The 21,658-nt window shown below is 37.7% G+C and overlaps 1 protein-coding gene across 5 annotated transcripts in view; it reads right to left on the reverse strand.

Annotated features, from left to right (window-relative positions):
• The window catches only part of Wdr47 (WD repeat domain 47), a 49,951-nt gene continuing 28,293 nt past the window's right edge, over nucleotides 1–21,658 (reverse strand). For all 5 annotated transcript variants that reach the window (XM_051177711.1, XM_051177712.1, XM_051177710.1 and 2 more), the window contains exons 8-15: nucleotides 16,604–16,861; nucleotides 14,438–14,513; nucleotides 11,859–12,016; nucleotides 9,679–9,848; nucleotides 8,754–8,924; nucleotides 7,779–7,910; nucleotides 2,788–3,006; nucleotides 1–1,295 (exon numbers count right to left, since the gene is read on the reverse strand). In XM_051177711.1, coding sequence (XP_051033668.1) covers nucleotides 1,153–1,295; nucleotides 2,788–3,006; nucleotides 7,779–7,910; nucleotides 8,754–8,924; nucleotides 9,679–9,848; nucleotides 11,859–12,016; nucleotides 14,438–14,513; nucleotides 16,604–16,861 — 1,327 coding nt within the window. In that variant the 3' untranslated portion in view covers nucleotides 1–1,152. The remainder of the gene's footprint in view (nucleotides 1,296–2,787; nucleotides 3,007–7,778; nucleotides 7,911–8,753; nucleotides 8,925–9,678; nucleotides 9,849–11,858; nucleotides 12,017–14,437; nucleotides 14,514–16,603; nucleotides 16,862–21,658) is intronic.

Raw genomic sequence — 21,658 nt, forward strand, 5'->3', positions numbered from 1 at the left:
TTAGGTGTCAAGAGGTCTTTATTGAAATAAAATCACAGTTACACTTCTATTACCCTTCCCACTTGTAGACTATAGATTTAAAATGCTTGCTACATATAGTGAACAGACAGGTCAATACAACTGCAGTTGAAATAAATAAAATAGCCTATTTAATAACTTAAAGTAAAATACTGAACAATATGAAAATAAAGATACATACAATGTTAGGATCTATAGTACTGTACAAATAAAGTCATTATTCTTCATTACACAAAACTGTGCAAGAAAAATCCAAATAAGTTTCTGGAGTGCAAAGTTTCAGTTTTCCATTTTAAATTATCATGCAGACAGTTTTTCAAGCCATGCTAGGGCCATGGCAGAGTCTTTAATTTTTAAGAGGAAAATGCTACCCAGTAAATATACCCTACCATCAGATATTGTTGGCGGCTGTTCTGTTTCTACAGTATCATTTGGGAGGGAGGTATCTTGTGCATTCAAAAAATTGAAATCAACAAGTTTCCAAAGCAAAATAGTTACCTTTTAGCCCAAAACAAAGTGATGTGACAAATTATCAGCCACGCCCTGGATTAAGGAAACGAAATGGTTGCTGCAGAACGAGCAGAGAAGCAGTTTCCCCTTCCCCTGTGAACTCTAAAAATGATCCCTATGTAGAGACAGTCATGAAAAATTTGAAAGACTTACTAAATTCTGACCTCTAGAAGACACGTGATACAATATGGGATTGTGACAAGAGCAAAGTAATTTCTGAACACCTATGTTTCATCTGGGGAGAAGTTGGCTGTATTATATGTAACAATTACTTAAATATTAATTCCGTGTCAGTGTGTGTATAAAACTGTTATCTGGGCAAAACCCAAGGAGTGCATTTAATAATAAACCATGAACACATCCTGTACCTTGACTTGGCGTGCACACCAACATAAGAGCTCTTCTGCAGACTTTGGCAAGGAGACTACACAGCAGCATGAACACCCGTGGAAGACTGAAAACCACCACCCAACACCTTCTGTTGGTAGGACATGGTAACAAGGGGCTTCCTTGTGCCAAAGTCTGTCTGGAGCGGTCATGTTCTTCAGGCCTGTAGTCCTCGCAATTCAGTAGTCTCGAGTCTCTCTGTGCTCCCTCACTGCATAGACCTACATGGGGTGGACTCTAGCCACTGTAAGTCCAGAGGCTCACAGTTCTGTCTGCAGAAGATGACAGGAAGGAAAGATCCTGGGTGTGCCATCTGCACTGAATCACTTTGTCCTTGTGCTCCCCCACCACCATAAGAGGAAGCTGCTTGGTGAGGTCCCCTAAATCGAGAAAGAAGAAATATTGGCTTATAAGAAAAAGTCAGTAGATACACAGATTGTACAGCCTTCCTGCTACTTTGGGGGTGCTGTAGGAGAAACGGTCTATGCAGAAATAAATGTCAGAATTTGGTAGTGTGGGCATGACAACATTTGTCACAGCTGCCACTCTTCTCCAATGCTGCTCCATCTCACTCAAGACCTTTGCAGAATTTCCTTCCTTTTCTGATTTAAAGTTTGATGGGTTCCTGGAGTCAGCTGGCAGACCTCTTCTGCCCCCCTGTATCTTTTTGTTTGTTTTTTCCAGGTAGGGTTTCTCTGTGTATCTATGAAACCTGTCCTGAAATTCACTCTGTAGACCAGGCTGGCCTCAAACTCACAGAGATTCACCTGCCTCTGCCTCCTGACTGCTGGGATCAAAGGTGTGCATCACTGCATCCAGCCTTTTAAAAATCATTTAATACCTCCACTTGACTCCTTGTTCTCTCACTCCCTAAATCTAACCTGAATTAAAATACCCTGAATTCAGGTACTTCTTTTTTCTCCACTTTACAGACACCATTTTCTTTGATTCTGATTTTCTATTCCTGTCCTACTAACAGCACATGCTAGAAGTCAAATTACTTTTAGATTGTAATTGGTTCATATTACTTCTTGATTAATCATCTTCCATAGGATTCATGTCATAGCGTTTTTAATGCTGGCATGTGAAGGACAGACTGATCTTTCCCTTGATTTTTCTATTACCCTAAAACTGCTTTTAAAAACAGACCTTTTATGCCGATAAACTTTGCCTCAGAATTAGACTTTTCTGTTTCTTTCCTTGGGTTCACTGAGTGCCAACCACCTTGGCTCCCTTCAGAGTCATGACTACTCCAAGTCTGTCCCTGACTCAGCATCCTTGTGTCATGCTCTTCACAAGGGTCTTGGTACAGCTTGTTCTGCCTCACAATTCAGGCCTCCATGCAATGGCATCTCCCTGACTAAAACAGTCATCCCCTAACTATAGTCACTATTTCTACCAACTAATTCTTAAACAGCACTAGCCAGTACCTAAAAAATTACATCATTTGTTATTTTTCACTGGCCTCTAAAATACAAGCTCTCTTAAGATGGGAGTTAATTATCTAATTCTTCTACTCCTGGTTGTTATGCAGTAAACATTTAGCTAATGACTGTTTAAAGATAAAACTAGACACTGAAGGATTATTTAAACAAATTGTACAATATTATTTTTAAGGATGCTAAAGAGTATATAAATCCATTACTTATATAAAATTTCACTCCATTTACTCAATAATTTACTACTAGAAATCTTAATTCAGTCTTCTCAATAACTATAAAATTAAAGCTTAGAAAATGTTAGTTAGGGCTGGAGAGAAAGGCTAGGCCCATAACCAAAAATATAAGAGAATGTTAATCATATCAGACTAGAAAAAAAAAAAAACCCAAATAGAATAGAAGACTAAAAACAAAGGGCAGCCAATCTCATCACCTTGTAGGTCTGTCACCTTTATTTTCATATCGTAAGAGCCTGTTAGCAAGTAGTGAGCTCCAGGAGAGAATCGAACAGAGCGCACATCACTGGAATGAGGGTGGTAACTCTGGACCATTCTGCCCCCTCTTATGTCATACAGCATGCAGCTAGAGTCTTCTTGACCTGTGGCTAATAGACGGCCACTGGGATCCACAGCCACGGAGGCCACCGCACTGCCTATAGTAGAGAAATGAAAGTTGAAACACAAAAAATTAATACACTTATAACACAATGTAGCTATTTGTGTTCACTGAACCAAACACTACTGATTTGATGTAGCTTATCAATACTGTTGTGTTGATTTGATAAGGGATGTGTTTTATAAAGAAAAATCTGCATTAATAACCACTGCATCTTTTTCAGATGCAAGGATAAAACAAGATCTGTAAGAAATGAGAACTTCTGTTTCTTGTGACTTGAAAAAACCCCAGAATAACATTGTGAAATAGTGCTAGAAAAATTTCTATCCCAGTGTGTTCAATACCAGGCAAGTCCTAAAAGTACCCCATTACTCAGCTTAGAATAGCTGAGGGAACAAGAAAACTCACTAACAAATTATACTGTAAAGCAACAGTGTAGAAAATACCCCCAACACCCCCAAGACAACTGATGACTTATTAACAACAGAAATTAAGTTCTGAGCCTGAAGGATATAGCCCTAACGTTACATTGTATTTTTAATGGAGGCATTTATAACCCTGAGCAAACACAAAAAGGTGGTTAAAAAAATTAAATGCTAATGATATTTTGTGGACTTGCCAAAACTCAACTGTATCTAAGAAAATTTTATTACTCAATTGTTTTTCTTGTTAGAAAAAAGTTTTGATTTTTCTTCTTAAAGGAGATCAATCATGAAAATAAGATTGAAAAGTTGTGCTCAATACCCAATTAGTTTAAGTAGTCTGTGGAAACTTGACAAGAAAAAAAGGATATAAATTTTATCTTGAAAAACAGTAAACAGTATAAATAATGGTATCTATATACACACAAACAAACACACCTATGTAAACTAAGGTAATCTTTTCAAAACTTTGACGAGAAAAAGGGAACATTATGGTCTGGAAGAATTAATGTAAGAAAGCATTAAATGAAAACATATAAAAGCTGAAAGGCTCAAGTAGTAAAGGTAGACATGAAAGGGAGTTGAGCCTTGAACTCTAAGCTATAGGGTTTAAAGTTGAAGCATCTCTGCAAGTTTTTAAGCAAGAGGACTACTTAAGATTAATCTAAATGAAAATGTGTAAACAACTAAAATAGATTATAAAAGGAAGACAAGGCAGAATAACTAAATAATGAGGGACTCAGGGATGAATTAAAAAATAAAGGATAAACAATACTGGCAGATAACTCAGTGGGTCTAAAAAAATAAAATTACAAATGAGTCCCAGAGGTAAAATAAAACAGCCTTCCTCAGACAGTGTCCAGTCATTGAACATCTCATCTGAATGCCCGACAGTCATCTCAGTTGTATGAGGGGGGAAAAATTATCAAAATCAGAAATGATGGTGCCAGCATAGCACAGCAGGTAAAAGTATTGATTACCAAGCCTGGTGATCCGAGTTTGAGTCCTGGAACCCCCATAGTGAAAGGGGAGAACTGACTCGCTCTAAAGTTGTCCTAAAACCTCCAGGAAAGCATCTTAACACAAGAGCACACACGCATGCACATGCACGCACGCACAAAGTAAATGCAATTCACCATTATTTTTCATTAGAGAAGCTGAGGACGAAGGATATGACTCAGTGGGAAAAGTGAAAGACAGAGTTCAGATCCTGGTGCCCCACCCCCCATGGGAATGCTAGGTCAGGCATGCAGGTCTGTAATCCCAGTGCTAATGGCAAAGACAAGCTCACTGGCCAGCCAGTCTGGCAGAGGTGACAAGCTCCAGAATCAACAAGGGACCCTCAAAACAATTAATTATAAGGTAGAGAGAAACAGATAAAGATACCTGACACCAACTGGCCTTTGGTCTCCACATGCACACACAGTGAGTGCATCTGCACACATGTGAACACACTACATATATAAAAATATATGGAAAAACTAGGGAAAATGAGAGCAGCTGACAAATAGGGGAATGTTGAGGAATATTATTTTAATATGTGCTACATTTGTTTACACTGTGGACCATTTGTTTTAATGATACAAATGTGTTATATTCTTTAATGTTGTACTTGCTTAACTATGTAAAGTTGTATTACTTTTCCTGTCTAAAACACCTGATTGGTCTAATAAAGAGCTGAACAGCCAGGAGAAAGGATAGGCAGGGCTATCAGGCAGAGACAGAATAAATAAGAGGAGAAATTTAGGACCAAATTTCAAGGAGCAAGAAAAGGAGGAGAGGAAGTAGCTAGGGGTCAGCCACCCAGTCAGCCACAGAGCAAGAGTGAAAGTACAGAAGTAAGATAAGGAAAAAGTCCAAAGGCAAAAGGGAGATGGGATAATTCAACTTAAGCTGGCAAGAAATAAACTAAGCTAAGGCCAGGCATTCAAAAGAAGTAATAAGCCATGTGTTTTACTTGGGAGCTGGGTGGCAGACCCCCTGAAAGAACAGGGGAACTATACAGAGTTGACTTTAAAAATATAAAAATTATTGTGCTAAGAGAAATCTTAGTTAATTGCTTTAAAAAGCTGGTATTAATTCAGCTGTCTCTTGGGCTGAGCACTTTACAATAGGTGGTTCATCTACTCTGGTACATGAAACAGATACGATCATTTAATATCTACTAGGGATAAGCAACAAATAAGCAAAAACATTTTAAACAGATATTAAGAGTTCAGTGATAGAAAACAGTGATGAGTTTGGAATTAGGGCAGTCAAAGAAGGCTTTTTATGGTGGTAAGATAATGCTGAATGAAACCTAAAGATAAGAATAAGCCTGGGCTGGAGAGATGGCTGTGGTTAAGAGCAATGGCTGTTCTTCCAAAAGTCCTGAGTTCCAATTCCATGGTGGCTCACAACCATCTATAATGAGATCTGTTGCCCTCTTCTGGCATACAGACATACTGTATACATAATAAATAAATAAATCTAAAAAACCAAAAAACAAAAAACAAGAGGCCTGATGAAGAGAAGACAAGAGGAAGAACACCTCAGGCTTTAGAAGCAACATTAACTCACAGAAAATCTAGAGATGTTACATAAAAGGAAAAGAAATGTTTGAGTTGAGACTGTAAGGATGCATGATGCCAGATCAGGTTTGACTCTGAATTCACCCTACAGCTTCATGTTTAAATACTTTTCCCCCAATGCAGGAAGGGATTTGGGGGACTAAGAAATACTTAGCAGATTGGAAAAGATAACAATTCACCAAGAAGAATATATCAATTTTTCATAAATACCAATGGCTTTTTTAAAGTTTAGGTAAGTCTTGATAGAACAATAGTAGGTGATTTCAATACTGTACTCATCTCTAGACAGGTCATCCAAATAAGTCAACAAAAGACATTAGTGTTAACCTATCCCATAGAACAGAGGTTCTCAACCTGTAGGTCATGACCTCTCTTTCTGTGGGGGTTATATATCAGCCTGCATACAGATATTTACATTACAATTCATAACAGTAACAAAATTACATTATGAAGAAGCAACAAAATAATTTTCTGGTTTGGGGTTAGTTACTACACCCCGAGAACTGTGTTAAAGGGTCACAACATTAGGAAGGTTGAGAACTGCTTCCAAAGAGAAAATAACAGGTATCAATGGAGAATACTGCATCTAACCAAAACAGCCCATTCTAGATAAGAACACTGTTACATGACACAGCTGGTTCATGAGAAGGAGCAGGCACATGAACATACTTCAGGAAATGAGGTTTATTAGGAGAATGGGCCTCGGGCCTGAAGCTGGCCTTGAGGTCAGAAAGCATTAGAAAGAAGAGGCACAAGATATAAGAACAGCACAACAGAGACTCAAAGGAAGAGTCTTTCCTTTAAAGCCAGGAGTCCAGGACAAGAGAAATAAGAGACAGGGAGAGGGGCTGGAGAGATGGGTCAGCAGTGAAGAGCACATGATGCTCTCACAGCAAATGAGGGTTTCATTCCCAGCTCCCCTATGGTGGCTTCACAACCGTCTATAACTTCAGCTTCAGGGGATCCGACATTCTCTTCTGGCTTCCTCAGACAATGTATGCACATGGTGCACAGACATTCAGGCAGGCAAAACACCAATGTACACAACATAAAAATAACCTTTAAAACGTAAAGATCTGGAGTTGTTCAGAGCCAGTGGCATGGTCCAAATACATAACGGCACTTGCTGTCAAGCCTGATGACCTGGGGTCAACAATCTTCATGGTCCAGACAGTAAAAGGTCAGAATGACTCCACGTTATCCACTGACTTCCATGTGAACATGTGCCCTCACGTAAATAAGTTAATTAGTTAAAAAGTGTTAAATGTCTGAGATAGGGACGGGAACATGGTTTGACAGTTAAAGACACTGCAGCCAAGTCTGGAACTCAGGCCACTCTCCAGAGCCCACATGGAGGAAGGGAGGAATGGTCTCCCACAAGTTGTCTTCTGCCTCTATATACACAATGCACACTGGTGGGGTGTATACACTCACATACATTACATAAACAAATATATATATATATATGTATATATATATATATATATTCTAAAATTAACCTAAGAGGCCAATTTGGAACACAATATTTAATCTAATATTGCTTTACAGATATGGTAACATAAGAACAAATTCTAAAAGAATTTAAACTAATAAATAAAATATAAAATCAGTCTCCCCCTCAACTCTCAACCCATCCCTGATAACCTTTTCTTTCTTCCTTCCTTCCTTCCTTCCTTCCTTCCTTCCTTCCTTCCTTCCTCCCTCCCTCCCTTTCTGGTTTATTTGGTACAAAGAATTAAACTCAGAGGAAGCAGACACTACTATAATTTATAAAGTTTCTTTCTCATAGAATTTCATTCACATCTATGCAAACCTACCAGTTCCATGAAATGTTGTGCCAACCACACGAACACAGCTCGGTACTCGAAGATCCCAGAATCTAACAGTCTTATCCTGGGAACCAGATGCAATCATCCAGCCACTCCAGGTATAAAGTGCTAAAATATGACCTATAAAAGACCATACACACATGCAGTTACTGCTGTGGGAAAGAGCCTTTCCACAACATGTCCAAAAGTAAGTTCTTCTCACAACTGGTTAACCAAATATGTCATGTCACAGAGATTTTATATACTATCAAATAGACTAATTTTTAAAACTTCATTAAAACACACATTAAAACCACTCTGAACAAATTCAATCCTTCTTTGGTGACTCTATTAGTAGAATAAATCATTTCTGTAGTTTAAGATATAATAATTACACACAAAAATCTGTCACTTGAAATAATGGCAACTTAAGGGGTTTTTTTTTGGGGGGGGGGTTGAGACAGGCAGGATCTGTGTAGCTTTGGAGCCTATCCTGGCACTCGCTCTGTAGATCAGTCTGGCCTGGACTCACAGAGATCTACCTGCCTCTGCCTCCCAAGTGCTGGGATTGAAGGTATGCGCTACCACCTGGCGGCAACTTTTTTATGGAGAAGATACAGGCAGTTATTCTGTGGAGTGAGATTACCAGCTTTGAATGAAATGGATACAGAATCCTATCTTAGACCTATCACTTCCTGGCTTTGCCCTTTCTGCCTCATTGTCTTCATATATAAGGAGGGATAAAACTGCTTACATCATAGAATGGCTGTGAAGATTAAAGTAAAGGAATTCTGTGATGAATAAATGGATGAATAAATAATGCCATTAGTATTACTACTCTGATATCCAAAGCACACAATGAAAGTTTTTGAAATAAAAATCTTTCTCAAAAAGATCCATTCTAAAGAGAGTTATCCCACTAATGAAAACAGAGCACATAACACAGGCTGAGCAAAACAAGAGTACAGAGTGATTATTACGTACCAGTGTGTCCACTCAAAGCATGAAGGCCCTGTCCTCTTTGACAATCTGTTGTATAAATGTTACAATCTCCTGCCCCAGCGCTTATTAAAATAGCTCCACCACTTTCAGGGCCTTCCATAAATGCCAAATCTCGGATTGTCCCATCATGCATGCTAAATTCCAGATCTGGTCCTGAAACAGCAGTAAGAATTAAAAAAAAAAAAAAAAAATGCTGCTCAACTTACTGTGTGAAGAGGATACTAACGTGCCTAAGCACTGGCCAAGGATAATTCAGTAGTGTTAGAGCAAAGCACAATGACACATCCTCAAGAAAACATCACAATAAAACCCATCATCTTGTATGCTAACCTAAAAAATTAATTTTAAAATAATGCAGTAGTATGATTTATATATTTACTTAGGGATTGCTATAATCAACTCATTTATTGAACACAAAACTTCAACAATTCAAAATATTGATTCAGTTATTACTGTTCTTAAAACAGAGCTACAGAAAGTTCATTACTTTCCTGTCTTATTTCAAACAAAGAGGACAGATAAACTCTAAAAAATATTCATTGATTCAATTATGGTAGTTATTTAAAAGGTTCTCTCATCTCTATTCCTGCCTCGTGTGTGTGTGTGTGTGTGTGTGTGTGTGCGTGCACACACTCGAGAGCACACACACATGATAGTTATGCACAAATGTGCAAGTGGTCTTCCACTCAGCTATATCCCTAGTCCATAAATTATTTCATGTTTTTCTAAAATTCATATACCATTTGGCTACGTGTTAAGACTTTTACTTAAAAGAATAATACCTCACTGGAGTGAAATAATCAGAACAAAAAATAAATTCCTTAAGACCATGTTCTGAGACTTCATTAGTGACAACAGCAAGACACAAACACCGGACGCCAGCCCCAGCTGCACACTCGGGCCCTACCTGTTGCGTTACAAGTCTCTGCATTGAAGGGCAGCACTTTCACGTATTTGTCATTTGATCCAGTCGCTAGTAACTGTCCACAAGGACTCCAAGCCACACAATAAATGGATCCTTTATGATGTTTGTTTCTTTTAAATCGGACCACTGGCTGTTTAGGTGTGTCATGTGCACTGAGAGGAAAAAGTACATAAAAATATTTCAATTTTTTTTAATTTTAAATTAGTTAACATGAAATTCTCCATTAAAAGGGAAGAAAGAAAAGAATATCCAGCAGCAAGGTTTTATTTGGGGAGAGGTTGGATTTCCTGGCTTCTTGAGATACAGTCTACAAAGCCTAGGATAGCTCTTAACTCAATAATCCTCCTGTCTCAGCTTCCGGAATGGTGATGTTAAATGTGAAAATCACCATATCCAACTGAGAGTAGGTTATCGGACTTCTAAAATCACAAAGAAAATAATATAAACCATATTTTTAACCAAAACAGTAAAGTTATAACTATTATATGAATCTCTCATTTCAGATCACATAATAAAATAGGATATTTCTTTTTAATCGCCATTTATCTTATTTTTTCATAATTTTTTTCAGGAAAAAATAAACAAAAGAAAGCTAATACAAATTAAGAAAGTGCAATAAATATTTATTAACAAGTAATAAACAATGTGCTTCAATTTAAGAAAAGGTGAAAATGGATAAAAATAAAAAGACAAGCTCTCTTCCCAGAGTTTAAAATCTAGTTGAAGTAGATAATGTCATGACCACTACATGTAAGTCATTATGGGAAAGTATAAAGTTTTGAACTTTAAAATACAGGAAGGTTTTTTTCCAAGAAAGTACAAGTCTGAGGATAGCTGCAGGGAAAAGAAGATATGGACAGGAGGTGCTTGCTCAGGATGTGGCATGGCTCTCAAGCTCAAGGGCAGCCTCAAAACAAAACCAAACCATCACATTAACTCTACACATACAAGTCTTGGCTGTGTCACCACAACTGCTGCTATTTTTCACTCCCTGATCTAAAATTTTTCTTTCTCCTTTTCAAGTATTTCTACTTAGAAACACAAAGCTGGGGTGCTGAAGAGTTGGCTCAGAGGTTAAGAGCACTCACTGACTGCTCTTCCAGAGGCCCTGAGTTTAATTCCCAGCTACCACATGGTGGCTCACAATCATCTATCATGATATCTGGTGCCCTCTTCTGGTGTGCAGGCGAATATGTAGACAGAATATTGTATATGTAATAAAAATAAGTAAATTTAAAAAAAAAAAAAAAGAAAAGAAACACAGAGCTGGAGAGAGAGTTCAATGGTTATGAGTATCTGCTGCTCTTGTGGAGGACCTGGGTTGAGTTCCTAGCACCCATGTGACTGCTCACAACTGTCTGTAACTCCAGTTCCAGGATCTGATACCCTTTTTGGCCTCTGTGGGCACTGCATCATGTTCTGCACTTACATACAAGAGCTTTCATCCACTCCATTTACTCACAGAAGGAGCAACAAAAATTTAACACTATGGACTAACAGGGGCTCTATGATTCCTTTCCCTAGTTAGTCTTTGATTTGTGTGTGTGTGTGCATGTATGTATGCCTCTATGAATTCAGGTGCCCTTGGAGGCAACAACAGGGTGTTAGACGCCCTGACACTGGAGTTAACAGATGTTTGTGAATCACCTGATGTGAGGAACTGAATGCTGGTCCTCCGAAAGAGCATCAAGTGCTCTCAACCTCAGAACTATCTCTATGCCTCTTATCTAAGTCTTTAAATGCTTTCACAGGGCAAGAATCAAAATTATTATTTATTTATTATTCAGGTGTAGAGATAATAAAAATACTATAAAAACTCCATTAATTCTATCCTGTTAGGGTTATAATAAGTCTTTAAATTATTCTTTAAAATTGGTACTGTTGTTGGGTGGTGGTGGTGCACACCTTTAATCCCAGCACTTAGGAGGCAGAGGTAATCAGATCTCTCAATTTTAGGCCAGCCTGGTCTATACAGTGAGTTCCAAAATAGCCAAGGCTACCCAGAGAAACCCTGTCTCGAAAAACCATAAACAAGCAAACAAATGAAGCTCAACATAAGGTAAGGAAGAATTGAAACATTAATAAATGGCAAATCTGAAAAACAACCAACATAGCTAAGTGAAACTCAGGCAAGTAGAACAATGCAAAGCTGCTGCTCTTACCTCGAGTCAGTTTTGTCAGGATAGGCACATACTCTCAGAGTTTTTGAATTTGAACCTACAGCATACAAACTACCACTTGGGTGAAAAGCCACTGCTCTAACAGCTTGTGTGTCTTCTAGAGTATTAATACAAACAAACTGTTTTTTTGATTTGTCATCCTATGGAAAGAATGAATACAAAAGTCAGTATATGGTTTAAAAAAAAATCACCTTCATCCACTTGAAGTTCATTTCAACTATATTTGTCCAATTTGGTCACTACCAGTAATTTGATTACTACCAGTAATCTTCTAGTTGACAAATCCAAATTAATCACAATGTTTCTAATTTTGCTAATTGTTATGAAAGCAAAGTCAGACTTAAAAACAAAACATAGGGTCTGAAGGGACAGTTCAGCAGTTAAGAGCACTTGTTGCTCTTATAGAGGACCCAGGTTCAATTCCCAGCATCCACATGGCATAAGTTCAGCATCATGCATCACTCCAGTTCAGGGGGAACTGATACCCTCTTCTGACCTCCTCAGGCACCAGGAACAAGTGTAATGTACTTACATACATGCAGATTCACAAAGCGCTGCCTTGAAAGAAATACACACAAACATGTATATTACACACATATATATACATACATAAAGCTTTATGTGTATATATATTCTTAATCTGTAATGAGTCTGTTTTTGTCTTGTATCATTTAATTGGAATATAATGTTTAGAAGGGTGTTAATCAACCATCCCTCTCCTTTTTCTCTTATCTTTCCTAAACTACTCATTTCCCGTACACGGGCTAAAGTCCATATGAATAACAGAATTCATTTAGATAAGAGCAATATATGTGGCCTTAGTTTTGCCTTAGCTTCCCTAAGGAGGAAGGCACATTGTCTGAATGCTTGAGAGCTTAGGTAGTAAGAGGGAAAGGAAATTCCTTCACTGGTCACTGTGGTTCTTGAGTTCTTAAGCTATGATCAGAGCTGAAGTGATTGGCAGTTTTGTGTACTTGACATGGATATTTCCCAAAGACAAGATTATGTTAATTTAAGGCTGTCAATCATGCCATCTAAAGATCCCTGTTCCCAGTCCAGTCAGTCCTGCTCAGGGAAATAGTGCTGTTCCAAAGGACAAAACAGCAGGAGCTATGGACATCTCTGTATAGAACTGCTTGAACTTGTCTCTCTGGAGGAGTGCCTTCAGAAAGAAACAGACACTTGAAATAAACACAAATCCCAAATATTTTGTTTAAAATCATTTTCATAGTTTTAAAGGGCCATTCCACAATTTCAGTTTGTAATGCTAAAATATTAATTACTGGAGATAATAGTAAGCTGTCTGGTTTTAACTGTAAGTGGGTTAAATTAATAATAACCTTTTATATTGGCCCTCTTCTTCCTGACAGAGTAATATGATTGTTTTGCTCTCCCTGGTCCAGAACTACTTCTCCTCTTCAGTTTCTCAACTAGTAGTTCATGAATTTCCTTTTAGAACACAAATCCTGTTTTGTTGTTTTTACTAGAACTATTTATGTGAGTTTCCCCCTTGACAGTTAAAGACAGCTTAATATGAGAATAGATATTCTAATGTTTTAATTTTAATTTTATGTGCATGGATGTTTTGCCTGCATGTTTATCTGTGCACCATGTGTATGCCAGGTGTCCTCAAAGACCGATAGAGGGTATCCATTTCCCTGCAACTGGAGTTATTCATGGCTATGAGTCACCATGTGGTTGATGAGACTTGAACCCAGATCCTCTGTAAGAGCAGCCAGTGCTCTTACCTGCTGGGCTAGCTTTCTAGGCTCTTCTTTTTAATTTTTAAAGATTTATTTGATTATTTATTATTTATTTAGTATTTATAATATTATTAGTTTATGTTTTATATTCAGTATAATATTATTTCTGTGACATTTATATATCTTATCTGTAAAATTCTTATATTCCAATTAAATGATACAAGACAAAAACAGACTTATTACAGGTTAATATATATATACACACATACATAAAGCTTATATATGTGTATATGTGTGTACGTGTAATATATACATGTATGTGTGTATTTCTTTCAAGGCAGTACTTTGTGAATCTGCATGTACTTAAGTACATCACACATGTTCCTGGTGCCTGAGGAGGTCAGAAGAGGGTATCAGTTCCCCCTGAACTAGAGTGATGCATGTAGGGATGCACATATGCACACGGAGGTCAGAAGTGCTCTATTTCCATCATGTGGATCCTGGGACTGAACCCGTTCATCAGGCTTGGTGCTAAGTACTGGTCCCTGCTGAGCCAGCCATCCTTTGGATTCCCAAAAGTGTGTTCTAAGACGAACTCTGCATTTAGTTCAGTGAGATCTATTCCACTACTTTGAGATAAATAATGACCATTTCTATAGTTTTCTTTGCATGATGGCACACACCTTTAATCCCAGCACTCAGGAGGTAGAAGCAGAAAGATTTCTGTGGGTTTGGGGTCAACCTGGCCTACAGAGAAATTTTCAGGTCAGCCAGAGCTACACAGTGAGACCCTATCTCAGGGGAAAAAAAAAAAATCTTGCTTCACATACACACATAGAAACTTCTCTAAAACATTACCTCTTCCCCTTTTGATCTTGACAGATTCCCTGAAGAATCTCCAAGAGATGGTTTAATGACAGAATTTTCTGATGAGCTGTGGGAATATAAATTCAAATAAAGTTTACTCTGAAAATCAAAACAGAAATTAATTTTTTTTGAATTTTTATTTTTTCTTTTTAGCAAACAATCTTCATTGACTGCATTCAAAGCTACTATATGGAGATATGAGGGGCTCTGGGTTTGGTAATACCAAGGAGAGTTGTAGAGAGAAGGTATGATGCCATTCTGGAAAGAAGGCCAAGTCACATTGTATAGTGAGCCTGTCCTCTGCCTGTCTCACAGTCCTTCTGTAATGCTTAATTCTACCCCAAGCACAAGCCTAAAGATTGCTCTTTAGGAAAATTATTTGGCCTTGCAGAGAAGAAGAAAAAGAACCTAACCAAAACTGACAATTATACCTTCCTAGAAAATTAATCCAATTAATCCCTTTTTTGTAAGGACAAAGACATATGAATCACCAACATATGCATTTCTTTTTTAATAAGCTCATGGAAACCCTCAGGAATTATAGACCATCAGAAGCTTCCAAATCCTCCAAGAAGCCCTCCTCATGAAGTAAGAGACTAAGGCAAGTGAACAAAGAGAAATGCTTCAAAGAACAAAGCCCCAAGACTACAAACATAATGACATGATTTAGACAAAAGGATTCCTTCTCAGGAAAAACAAACAAACAAAAAACACAAAACACAGTACATTTTTAAAGAACTGCTAATCAAAACATCACAGCAGGGGAAAAAAAATCAATAGAAAATAGTGATGAGGAAATTACTGAGCACTGCTTCTAACCTCTAAACCTTGTTTCTAGTTTTAAAAGGCCCATAGGGGATTCAACAGAATGAAATTCCAGAACATTGGGAAAGAAAGGGACCTAAAACTTTCTGAGTGGAAAAAGCAACAAGCCTTACCCAAAGGGTAAAGAGTCAAAAGGACATCAGACTTCTTCATAAGAGCTTTGAAACTGTAAGGTCGTGTCGCAGGGCTTTGAATACTGAGAAATGGTTACCATCCCAAATTCTATACCAATACTGTTTCCAGTACAGTAAACATGAGCAGACATGCAAGGTCAAAGAAACTTTATTTCTGACATATATCCCTTTGTGAAGAACTACAGACATCCTTCAAACAGGGGATCCAACACAGGGAAAAGGAAAAGAATATCCCTGGGAGATAAGGAAGAAAGTCCCAGGATTCTCTAGGCCTGTTGTTTTAAATAATGGCTTAAAGCCAATAAATAAAAGCAAGAAGGATTCTAGAGTCATGTTCCAGAGAGAAAAGAGACAACAAATTACTGGGTGCCTTTTACCCTAATGAAATGGTTTTGTTTCTTACATATAAATAATTAGGGTATATGCCATGCTTTATGCATGTGTGCATCTATGGATGTGTGCAATGCTGTGTAGTGTGCATGTGGAGGTCAGGGTGTGAACTCGCTGTCTTCTCAGATCTCAGGCCTTCTGAATAAAGCATAACTTTATGATTTAATTCCTGTCTCTACTTCTCTACTCATGGACATTTGTGCAACGGCCTGGGATGCAGTAGCCCAGTTACAAAAGCAGAATATGACATTAATTACAAAGCTAATTCCTACAAGTACACAAGTGTCAAAAGGAAGTCAAACATTTCTAAATTAACCTACCTGAGAAGTGTTTTATGGTAATGTAAGAAAATGTCCTTGGATTATTCTCACTGCATAAATTAACACTTGTTAACTGGTGATAGGAAGATAAAAATGTTCTAACTGGAGAAAATGCAAAGTCTTTAGCTGCTATAATTTTTCCAGTTGCCAAAACTGTCTTTCTATAATCACTAAAACATGTTATAAAAACACCCTGTTGTACCCCAAAAGTCTGTGAGATTATCTGTTGAAAAAAGTCAAATACAGAGGGGGAAAAAATCAAGGTAAAGCCTAAAACTACAGACTCTCTCAATAAGATGGTTTAAAAAGACGGAACTGTCTTGGTGCTGGCAGGGAAGCAAAAGGAAAACAGACAAGAAAGGAGTCTATAGAGCAATTAAAACAGACAAGTGAAGGCAAGTTGGAATCAGTAAGCTCTCAGCTCAATCTTATTTTCCTATCACTACAGTAGGAAGTTAACATTTCAGGTTTTACAGTCAAGCACTTACTTCTGGCTTCCACAAGGTGATTCTTCAAGAAAGGGGATGAGATTTGTTGATCCAGGATTACAAGGCGTGCTTGTGTGAATATTTGAAGTATCATGTATTAACCTCTGACTGGAATCTTGGGGTGGTGTACTAAAACCAGCCACAGAAGAACTGTTTGATCCGTTGTTTTTGTTCCCAGGGCATTGTTGGTTGAGTACTGGCACCTCATTACCAAGGCTATCCATTCCAATATTTAACTCACCAAGCTTTTGAATAGACCTATAAAAACAACAATACAAGTAATTTAAAATAAAAATGTAGTTTATAACATTCTAGTATTTCAAAGGCTAAAAGTTTGAAATGACAAACAAATATACATACATAATCTAGGGAAAATTTTATTTTAAATATGATCTCTACCAATTTAAGACATAATCCAGATACTAAAAAAGATAATCCAATGCTGGGTGATGGTGGCACATGCCTTTAATCCCATCACTCAGGAGGTAGGGGCAGGAGGATCTCTGAGTCCAAGGCCAGCCTGGTCTACATAGTGAGTTCCAGGACAGTCAGAGCTACACCGAGAAAACATGCCATAAAAAAATAAAAAAGATAATCCAAATTTTCCCACAGCATCACACTATAAAGGAGATAGGCCTGGTGGTAGAATGTGTACTTAGCATACTTTGGATTGAAAAAAAAAAAGCTTAATTTCCAAATGTTGTCAAAATAATATCACATTACCAAAATTTCCTCTCACAAAATAAGCTATTTTCATTTTATTCATCTCTAAAACATGAATGATTAGAGCAGATGACAAATGTCAAGTGGGACCCCGTCATTCAGATCTGCATTCATTCATTCATCCTGTGACTAACGACTGCCAGACTCTGACTAGGGCACTGCAGAGATAAAATGGGCACTAAACAATGCGACCTCATTACTTCTCTCTCTAACAATCTTCCCATCTGCATAGCCTGACTCCTTTGGGGATCAGGCTTATGAAAGGCAGAAAGAGGAGGTACCAGGCTCTTAGATAGGAAGTCTGGGTGGCATATACTTATAATCCCCATCACAAGAAATGTTAAGGCAGGAAGATAAGGCCAACTGTCTAGACCAGCCTGTGGTCTGGAACTGGCCCAGGATCACCCTTTCAGCCAAGAGTCACTATGAGGGAAGACTAACACAATAGAGCTAATTACTGAAGTGTGGTAGTTCATTGAGCTTTCCATATACATGTGCTTGGTTTTTGAAGAAGTTTTTGACAAAAGGCAAGCATACACATATACAAATCCCTGAGGCTAACCTGAATTACACAGAGACACCATCAACTCAAAAAACAAAAATATAGTAACAAAATCAAGAAAAAGTTATTTGTTAAATATTTATTAGGTACAAATTTAAGTAGGAAGAATTTCCCAAATTATGTTTTTGTGAAATATCAATCCTATGATATGCTTCCCCAAAAGGACCTAAGTAAACTGACCTTAAGTATAATGTTATTTGTGGATTTTTCTTTCTTTCCTTTTGAGTCAGGGTCTCATTTTATAGCCCAGTCTCTTAAAGTAGGGTAGAATGAAGGCAGGACAGCCTAAAATAAGTGCCAGTCAGTAATGGCAATTATAAAACTGATCAAACAATCAAGAGCATAAAATTATGGGGAAGTAGTAAAGAGTAGTCAACATGTAGAGACTGGAGAACAGAGGTCTGGGCCCACTCTCAGGTAAAATGAGACCACGTGGAAATACTTAGATTAATAGAAATGGGTTAATACTTAAGACAGAGCTAGCCGATAAGAAACTAGTAACTGGCCAACAGCATTATATCTAATGCAGAGTCTCTGTGTGTTAATTGGGGCTGGCGCCACGGTGGGACCAGACCAGCGGGAAAACTTACTCCTTACAAATGGCACCCAACGTGGCTAATAAGAACTTCCACTTAAAATTTAACAAAAGCTTAAAAAAGGGTTTTAGAAACAAAAGAACAGAGACAAGCAAGGTTTCTTGCTAACAGCATTTTTTTGGGTTGGACTCTGTTTTGTGAAAGACAAACAGAGACTTGCGCGGCTCCTTTAAGGGAGGTTTCCTGACTCAGCATAAGCGGCAAAAAACCGCACGGCTTTTAAGAAACTCTGCTACAACTTACTGGTATGTACGAGAGCTGACCATATCTCCAAGCCAGCAGCATGCTGCTGGATAGCAGCGCAGACCAAGGCAGTGAGTACAGCTCTCGGTGCTGGCAGTAAAAGTACCCGCCACCATCTTGGTTAGACCGCAGCTAATACAGCTATGACTTTCATGTTAGCAATGTTGTTGTTTACCAGATAAGACTCGTGGCCAGAAAAGATAAAAGATTTACAGTAAAGACAGATTCACATTAAGAAAAAGCGCTAAAAGTTTACAGTGTGTTTTAAAATATACGTAGGCTTGGGAGAGAAAAAGAATATAAGGGTTTTAAAAAGACAGAGAGGAGCTGAGTATGGTGGCACATGCCTTTAATCCAGCACTCGGGAGACAGAAGCAAGCAGATCTCTGTGATTGCAAAGTAAATCTGGTATGCAGAGTGAATTCCAGGACAGATAAAAGTTACAGTCTCAAAAAAGAAACCCTGTCTCAAAAAAATGAAAAAATAAAAAGTAAAGAAACAGAGTAATAAAAAGGCCAAGTAAAGATGAAAAGTACCGAGAAAATCTGGATATTGTACGGCATTATATTGTCTTTGTATCATTTGACTGCCGAGGAAACAACTGTTAAAGGAAATGCTACTGGATTAATTAAATTTATATATTTTAAAAATGCTTTGACTCAAACATTTAAGTTCAAGGACAAGTTACTGGGGAAAAGGATTTCTAGTTTTGTTTCCATAGAAAATGAAAAGCTGTGGATTCCTTCCAGACTAACATGGTTTGATCAAGCCAGACCCCCTAAAAAAGTGTCCCAGGTGATCCAACATTCAAAACAGTTGGGACAAGGCAGCCTTGCAGACTACAGCCAGGATTTCTGCATATCTTCTTAGGATCCCCATGACAGCAACCCCTACCAGCAAGAAGCAGTTTGGAAAGAAGGACACCCAAATTCCCAAATATTGTTTATAAATGTTTGTTTTCATTTAAATGGGCTTGGTTATAAATGGTTAATGATCACAGCCAATATCTTTAAAGGTAAAAAGGGGATTGTGGTATAGAAATGGATACTTTGTTTTGGAATGGATTTTCATTTATTGATATAAATTAAGGTCAATTTTGTGACATGTATATTTCTCCTCTTATTTAGGTATTGTGTTTATATAGCTCATTTAAAATGTAATGTATAATTTAACACAGATTATACATAATTACCTATGATAGTGAAAACTTAAGAGTTAAGTTAGTTAGGATTTCTAGATATTCAGAGATGTATTTGAGATAAATAGGCATTCTTCAAACCTTTCAAAGACCTACAGAATATGGCATTTAAAATGGTTTAGGGTTTTCTTGACAATGAGGCACAACTGCTCCTGGCAACACCACCTGCATCAGAAAGGAAGATGGACATTGAAGAAACTCGTTATAGAGTTTGCTTTCAATATGGCAAGACTAGCCATTTGGACAAGATACTGCTCTTGTCTGGACTGTTTGACTTTTGTTGTATAAACTGGACATGCAGGACCCACAGAAAAGTGACTGCTGATTCAAGATGGACATTGCTACAGAGTTCCTGCTTCATGGAAGAGTCTGCCAGACAGTTTGCAGGACACAGAGAAAATTGACTGACAAACTACCAATACAAGAAGACAGTTTAAACTTTCCTTCTTTACTGAAGAGTCTGCCAGATGCACTATGGCCTATGGGCTGAAGATGGAACATTACAAAAGAACTTTGGGTGACTGACCAGGCAAGGTGTCTCTGTCATTTCTAGAGTTTATATATTCTCCTTCTGTGGTCTTTGAAGGAGTTGAAGACAGATAGTTATGTTTATAGTTTTCTTTAGTTAGGATTAAAGATAAGTTACATTTGGATTTTAGACTAACAAAGACAGGATAGATGATGGAATATTTTCTTTAAATCTTGCTAAATGTTAATAATGAACTAAATATTGTTAACTGTGATTCTTATTTGATAACTATTGTGTGATATATTTTGCTTCATTTTAGACAGAAAAGAGGAGATGATGGGAGATGTCATTCTGTAAATATGTTTCTCTTATTGGTTAATGAATAAAGCATGGTTGGCCAATAGGAAAGCAAGATAGGTGGGACCAGGAGACAAGGATGATTCGAGGAAGTAGTAAGGGGGAGTCAGCAAGGAGAGACTGGGGAGACCAGATGCTGGCCCCACTCCCCGGTAAAATGAGACCACGTGGAAATACTTACATTAATAGAAATGGGTTAATAATTAAGACATAGCTAGCCAATAAGAAACAAGTAACTGGCCAACAGCATTATATCAAATACAGAGTCTCAGTGTTTTATTTGGGACTGGTGCCATGGTGGATCTAGGCCAGCAGGAAAAAACCTTACTCCTTACAAGCAAGCACTAACAACAAAACAATAAAGACATTCTAAACTGAAACTGAACTACTTTATTTCTAACTTTGATTGTGTTTAAAGGGTGCACACTCTTAAATAGTCTATTTCTAAGGCAGCACATCTCAATTACTATTGGGATCACAGATCCTTTTTCATACTTTATCATATTCTAACTCATTGCAGGTTATCTTGTTTAGACAGTCAAACAGCAACCATGACTTTTAGGGGGCATGAAGAAAATAACCTAAACTATCAAGTGTCACTTCATCAGATTAGGATAATTCTGACAAGCAAAAGTTGATCCAAGATGGTAAGGAAACACTCTCTGGGGCTGGAGAGTTCACCCAGTAGTTAAGAAGCGGCCCAGGTTTAATTCCCAGTACCCATATAACAACTCAACTCCAGCTCAAAGGGATCATATGCTGGCTTCTGATGTGCCTGGCCATCCTGCATGCATGCAGTACATATATATATACAGCATGTGGAAAACATTCATTGCATGAAATTAAATAAATAAATGAGTAAAAAATGAAGCTGAGTACTTTAATCCCAGCATTCAGATGACAGAGG

Source organism: Phodopus roborovskii, unplaced genomic scaffold, assembly GCF_943737965.1.
Source record: "Phodopus roborovskii unplaced genomic scaffold, PHOROB, whole genome shotgun sequence".
NCBI classification, from domain to species: domain Eukaryota; kingdom Metazoa; phylum Chordata; class Mammalia; order Rodentia; family Cricetidae; genus Phodopus; species Phodopus roborovskii.